The 6,655-nt window shown below is 41.5% G+C and overlaps 2 protein-coding genes across 2 annotated transcripts; both read left to right on the plus strand.

Annotated features, from left to right (window-relative positions):
• The first annotated feature begins 7 nt into the window (after positions 1–7).
• Positions 8–3,079, plus strand: anapc16 (anaphase promoting complex subunit 16). The gene is made up of 4 exons (XM_060036218.1): positions 8–157; positions 385–534; positions 2,073–2,147; positions 2,255–3,079. Exons 2-4 carry the CDS (start codon positions 393–395, stop codon positions 2,362–2,364), a joined length of 327 nt encoding a protein of 108 aa, XP_059892201.1. The 5' UTR covers positions 8–157; positions 385–392; the 3' UTR covers positions 2,365–3,079.
• A 1,445-nt stretch (positions 3,080–4,524) lies between these two features.
• ddit4 (DNA-damage-inducible transcript 4) lies at positions 4,525–6,448 on the plus strand. The gene is made up of 3 exons (XM_060036215.1): positions 4,525–4,677; positions 4,889–5,121; positions 5,248–6,448. Exons 1-3 carry the CDS (start codon positions 4,571–4,573, stop codon positions 5,745–5,747), a joined length of 840 nt encoding a protein of 279 aa, XP_059892198.1. The 5' UTR covers positions 4,525–4,570; the 3' UTR covers positions 5,748–6,448.
• Positions 6,449–6,655: the final 207 nt, after the last annotated feature.

Consider the following 6,655-nt stretch of genomic DNA (forward strand, 5'->3'; position numbering starts at 1 on the left):
ATCTCTATTGTCGCAAGTCGATGGAAAATAAGTTGTAGGTCCTTTAATAAGCTGTGGGGGGCAGCAACTCACAAGTCGTGCCAAATAAAAAAAGAAGAAGTAGCCTATGGGTAAACAACGCTGAGAACTACAGTAAATGCATCCCCAGTACAATAAGGTAAGTGATATGTGAAGTAATAAGCGGGTACTTTTCTGTTGATAATATTGTATGGTTTCCCCCATCAACGACTGACAATACGCTATCTTAATTGCTAAACAATTCAGGTGGCACTAGCTAGCTGCTAGCCTGCTCCCTGCATCACATCCACATTTGTCCGTTTTTTAAAACATATATGCTGGAATAACTGACTATTTCAAATTTGTTTTTCAATGTTGTGGTTATAGCCAAGACCATGGCCGCGTCCTCTTCGTCGTCCTCTGCGGGAGGAGTGAGTGGAAGTTCAGTGACAGGCTCGGGGTTCAGCGCCTCAGAGCTCATACCGCCCAGGAAGGTCCTCTACACATACCCAAAGGGTGCGGGTGAAATGATGGAAGGTAGGTCATGGTACCGTTGTGTCCATCCAGATGTTCACGTTTGCTAAGAGAAACAGAGGGTAAAGACGCGAGATCAGGATGCTCTCACGAGGCTAACCCCCTTCTGAGAAGCTGCGATTCATTTGGGTCCACTCTCGTGGACATTGCGTTTTGGTTAGTATTTTCTGGCTCATACAGTTCTCATGGTCAAGACAAAGGACATTCTGCACTTTTCTAGGATATCAGAAGTTTTAGGGGTGTGAACCCATCTTTAAATGGGCTTCCCTTGCCACCGTTGGTGGACAGGGACAGAAAGAAATTCCCAAAAGTAAATATGAAATAGGAATAATGAGTTTTCAGAGCAGCGTGATCATATTTTTCTCTGTTGTGGGGCTTTGGCGTATTTCTTTCTGACTGTTTTCAAGAAGAAACGGGGAAAACAGAGCATGGCTACTGACCGACTGGTAGGCAGTCGACCAAAATCTAAAATATAATTTGTGTATCTGACACTTTTAAGCAATTAGTTTAGGCATCTTTCTCAAGGATGCCTACAAATAAGGATGTGTACATCGGGATCGAACCATCAACGCATGGGTAGTCAAACACTGTAACCACTACACTATCTTGATGTACTGTTATGGTTTCATGGGGTTTGCCTAGTAAGTAGTATAAGATACACATGTAAATATTTTAGTATGCACACATGTGATGCACAACATTACTTATGGTTTTCAATCACATTTTGTTGTTTAACAGAGACTTTTATCCAAAGCAACACGGTTACATTGCATTATTGTATTCGCTATTGTATGTGATTGGTCTCAATCTAATAGCTCTTTATCTTTTGTCTATTTGTATATTTGTCTATTGAACACATTATTGTCCAGTACCACATGAGATGATTTAGTTTATGGATATCAGGCCCAGCTGGCTGGATGCCCATTTCTATTGCGTGTCTTGCTTCGAATGCACTAATTAATGTGCTTAGTTAGGATTTGGCACAGAAACCGCGAGTGTTGCAAAGCTGAGAACAAAGTGGGACTCTGGGAGCGCAGTGAGGCTCTGGCCTTTCTGCCTGTTCCTTGTTTTTGTACTATTGTGCTGTGTGTGTGTGTGTGTGTGTGTGTGTGTGTGTGTGTGTGTGTGTGTGTGTGTGTGTGTGTGTAGGGGGTGTCAGTATGTGATTTCAACACTCCAATCTTTGCATTTACATAAGGCTGAAAGTTGCGACATATTTTCTTATTTCCAGAACAAGAAAAACAAGTCGATATATGGTTGTTTGTGCGTTATTTCTAGGATCACAGCTTTCTAGATTGATCGATGGATACTTAGATAGATGGATAGTCATTTATTGCCCTCAAATAGGACAGTTATTTTCATGGACAACGGGGTGGAGTTTTACACACACTAGACACGGTACAGAAGGCATAATGTTACACAAGACCCCTGAATGCATACAGACTAACACATAAAAAGAGGGTTCCAGGTAGTCTAGTGTGGGTCAATCTTTCCTAATTTTAATCAAGATGCAATGGTGTGTGTGTGTGTGTGTGTTTCAGATGGATCTGACAGATTTCTATGTGAGTCCGTATTCAGCTACCAAGTGGCATCGACATTAAAACAAGTGAAGCATGGTATGTATAATACAATCATTGTATTTCAATTAAATGGTAATGCTAGCATTTTATGTTTGATAACGTGCAACTGAGAGCCTCACACTAATATAATCATTTGTTTGTAGATCAACAGGTGTCGCGAATGGAGAAACTTGCAAGTTTAGTCGAAGAGCTGGAGGCAGATGAATGGCGATACAAGCCCATCGAGCAGTTACTGGGATTCACTCCATCATAAATAAATAAATATGATAAAGTTCCAGTGGCCTTTGGTTGCATTTCCTTCAGATGGACTGCTTAGCAAAGACGCAATATTTAATGTGTCTTCCTTTATATTGTATAAAACAGATTGTTATTATTCTACAGTAATGTGACGTTTTTCTCCATATGTGAACACACAATAAGTGTTTTTATCCAGTTCTTGCTGTAGCATTTGTTCTGTTTCCATTTCCAACATTGGAACTATATCACTTTGCTGTGCCACCGTCATCATGAATGGTTCCAGTACACATTGTTTTCTGGAAAGCTTGTGTTATTGCTGTTTACCTGTGTTGACCTTCGGTACACCCTCCTGGGTGTGTGAAAACAAGAATTACACATAACTCCTGCTCTTTATTGGCACCATAACAAGTGCCCATAAAGGTAAGCCTTATTTGTATTTCTCAATTTCAAACTTATTCTTGGCCATTTATAAAAGGATCTTGGATTACTTAAAAAAAATCTACTTTGCCATGTTTTATTTTATACCGTTGTATTTGTCTTACTAGCTGTCTGCTATATAAAATTGGTAAGGCAAATGCAGATGTTATACTATATGCAGAAATCTTGTAAAACAAAATGTTTTAATATGTACCTTAGTTCAATGGTTTATGTTGAATATACATTCAACTGTGTGTTGTTTTTATTGTTCACTGCTTCAGCACAGGCGGTAATAAACGGTTATCTTATCTAAAGCTCCCGACCCAATCAAACTTTTCATTTGTTTTGAAGACTGTAGACTTCAAAGTTCCTGCCAGTGAATAGATGTTATCATACGAGTGGTGGTTGTACAAAATGTACTGTTCGAGGAGCGGACTATATGCTTCCTCTTTTTCTTCTCCTTTTTTTTTTTTTTTTTTTTTTTTTTTAACATATCGCAGATAACTGTCGCATGACATAGGACACCTTGAGCTGAATCTCAGATATACTTATCAACTATGTCCTGGCTATTATTTTGCAAATGTACGAATTCAATGACTGAAGTTTTAACTTTATTCTGAAGGTAAACTAACTTTCCTTAAACTTCTACATGTGTATAGTTGAACCCACAAAAATATCTGCATGCACTATGAAATCTAATCTAAATGCAAACGTGTCCATCCGGGATGACAGTTGAAGATGTTATTGCATCGGATCGAAATGATAACAAGGAACTTAGAACATTCTGTGCTTTCTGCAGTGTTGTTTTCTCGGAGCTCCGCCTCGCAGTAGAAAAGCCTTCACACCCCACTCCCTCCCTCCCTCCCTCCCTCCCTCCCGTATTTTTCCACAGCATATACGGTATCAGGACTCTCGGTCAACAAACTTGGGATACGTCTTAAACATCCTGGGAGCTTTTCAGCTTGTTTATCTCGCAAGTTGAGCTCTTCCTGTTGACATACACATGTAGGCCACCACTATAGGCTAATTCTGTCAGTGGAATCCTATTCCCTTCTTCTTGTTGTACATGGGATGGGATTGGGACATACCTGTACACATAAGGATTACGTCATATGACCTGCAATGTGCAGAATGCATAGCAAGATATTGGCCATTACAACTTGACAGTGGCGATACATTATTCACCTTGTACAATGTACAAGGTGAATTTGCCTTTGTCTTGCTTTCTGGGACAAGTACAATGGGCTGCATACGAATGTTGTTTTCAAAAATATTCACACATACAACTGCATCCTATTATAACATCTAACATTATGTACTCGAATTGTATGTCCTACTGTATTGTACTGTCAAAAACGATGCGTTTTTTTTTTTTTTTTTAACTCGAACGCATTCACCGATAGCCCAAAAACATGATGTAATGTTTGAGCAAAACAAATGACGTAATGTGCACTGCAACACTGAACCAGTGGAGTTTTGCATATTTTAACCATTTCAACTCTTCTTGGTTCCTGGAGAGCAGTTTAGTTTAGTTTTTTTGTTTGCTTGTGGATGTTAAACAATTAAACGTATCTTTGCCCGGGCATGTTCTTGGAAATTTCCACAACACTAATGTCCTATTGTCACCCCAGCCCCTTTTTTTTCTTCTGTTTCCTCTTCTCTGCTGGCATGTTACCAGGCAGGCTATAGCGTTGCTGCCGTGCCTCTCTTTTTGATTGGCTGATCGACGAGGGATGGGCGTGTGCTAACCACTGCGGTATAAATACATTGTTGCGAAGAAAGAAAGCTGCAGAGCTGAGCAGCTGATGAAACGGATCAGTACTAGCAGAGACAGTCTACATAGCTCTTGTTTTTATGGAACTTCTTACAGTTTTCGGTACCTAACGACGCTTCTGCAGCTTTATACTTTACTGTAAGTATCAATTTGCACTTGCTTAATTATCTTAATGAAAATATAATTTGTTTAGCTCATTCTTGCTGGGAATTTTGGTTAGATTATCAATAATCCGTCTCGTATCAAATTACCAAACTGACATGCAGGCAGTTTTATCTCTTGTTATGCGCTATCGTGGAATTATCTGGTCAGAATCATGTGTAATAATATTTGTATTGTCTTCTTGCAGAACAAAGCAGTTGACTGCGAGTTCAGCACTTCCCAAGTGGACCGCTATGCCTACTCTATCTGCACCTTGTGACGTGAGCAGTCTGCCCCCTTCTCCGGTGGACAGGTCGCCTAGGAGGATGTCCTGGGGCAAACTGGTCCAGAGATTTACAGATTTTGGTGCAGGGGTCAACAACAGCAGCATCGAGGAGTCCAGCTCAAACAACGGCAGCAGGAGTGACCTTTCAGACTCAGGTACCAGCAATGTCCTCCATGTTCTTCATTGTTCTCAAAACAAGTGTGTGTGCCAAACACATCAGGTCCAGCTCCAGTACAGTTCCACATAATATTAACATATTCTCTCTTTATTTTCCTCATCAGGGTCGGATGTTTCCGGCGAGCTGTGTCCATCCAACGACGACCTGTTCTACGACCCCATGGAGGAGACGATACTCAAGGAGGTGGTGCTGCTCATCGCTCACAGCCTGCGGGAAGCCAAAGACTCTGACTGCGCCCTGCGGTGCGCCAAACTCCTCATCCCCGACAAACTCCTGGACCACATCGGACGCGAGCTGCTCCAGCTGGCGACCAGCGAGCCGTGTGGCCTGCGAGGCGCGTCCATCGACCTGTGCGTGGAGCACGGGGATCTCTGCGAGAGCGTGGAGCAGATCTCTGTGGACCCGTACCTAGTGCCCACCTTCCAGCTGACGCTCGTGCTCCGGTTGGAGTCCGGCGGGCTGTGGCCAAAGATCCAAGAACTGTTCAACACCAAGCACCCCTCGGCCCCTGTGGTCAAGCAGGTGATCAGACTGGGAACGGGCTTCCGGGTGATCAAGAAAAAACTATACAGTTCTGAAGAGTTGTTCATCGAGGAGTGTTGAGAGTGACAAACCAATGGATGGCGTTATAAAGGCTGTGCCTGAATAGTGAACTTGACCTTTTAAAATGACCCTCACAATGTCCTTTTACGAAAAAAGCTGTTTATTGTGTTAAATGTTTATGTTTCCTTCCTAAATGTAAAGTGGCTTTAGAACTTAGCTTAAATATTGTTTCCTCTATAAGGGAGCCTCGTTACGGTACAACAAGAAGTGAAACGTGCCCAACACCTTTCACTTCGCTTAAACATACCGGTTATCCGTTTTAAATGGACATCTTTCCGAGTTGTGTGTGTGTGTGTGTGTGTGTGTGTGTGTGTGTGTGTGTGTGTGTGTGTGTGTGTGTGTGTGTGTGTGTGTGTGTGTGTGTGTGTGTGTGTGTACCTCAGTTTCTATTGAAACCATATAATGGCAGCTAGCTCTATGGTCACTCTGTTGTTTTGCAAGTTGTTGTACACCGGGAGTACCAGTGCGGGCCTGAACGACCGCTTTGGTTCAAAGCGCAAAGGCCTAGCAGTAGTCTACTTATTTTGTGTTATATGCAAGAGGACGTACAGCAAAAGTCTAATGTAACTTGTTTTATTTTCTTTTTTTTTTATAACGTGGACCTGTCTTGCATTCCAATGTATTTATTTGACATTCAAATAGTCACACCATTGCACTGTTTTGTACATTCATGACTGCAGAATAAATTATTTTCTAACAAATTGGACTTTGTCTTTCATGCTGGGTGTTTAATGTGTGTAATAACATAGTAAGAGGTCCCTTCTACATAGTCTAGCAATACCTCACCTTGTATTACAAAAAGCAATGTGTGTTTACACAAATATACAAAAACCTACAAAGATGAGAACATGCGTCAGTTTACGGCTGGATGGCTTGACAGATTTTGACTATAATTTGAATAAAGGCGG

The sequence above is a fragment of the Gadus macrocephalus genome, chromosome 18 (genome assembly GCF_031168955.1).
Source record: "Gadus macrocephalus chromosome 18, ASM3116895v1".
Classification (NCBI taxonomy): domain Eukaryota; kingdom Metazoa; phylum Chordata; class Actinopteri; order Gadiformes; family Gadidae; genus Gadus; species Gadus macrocephalus.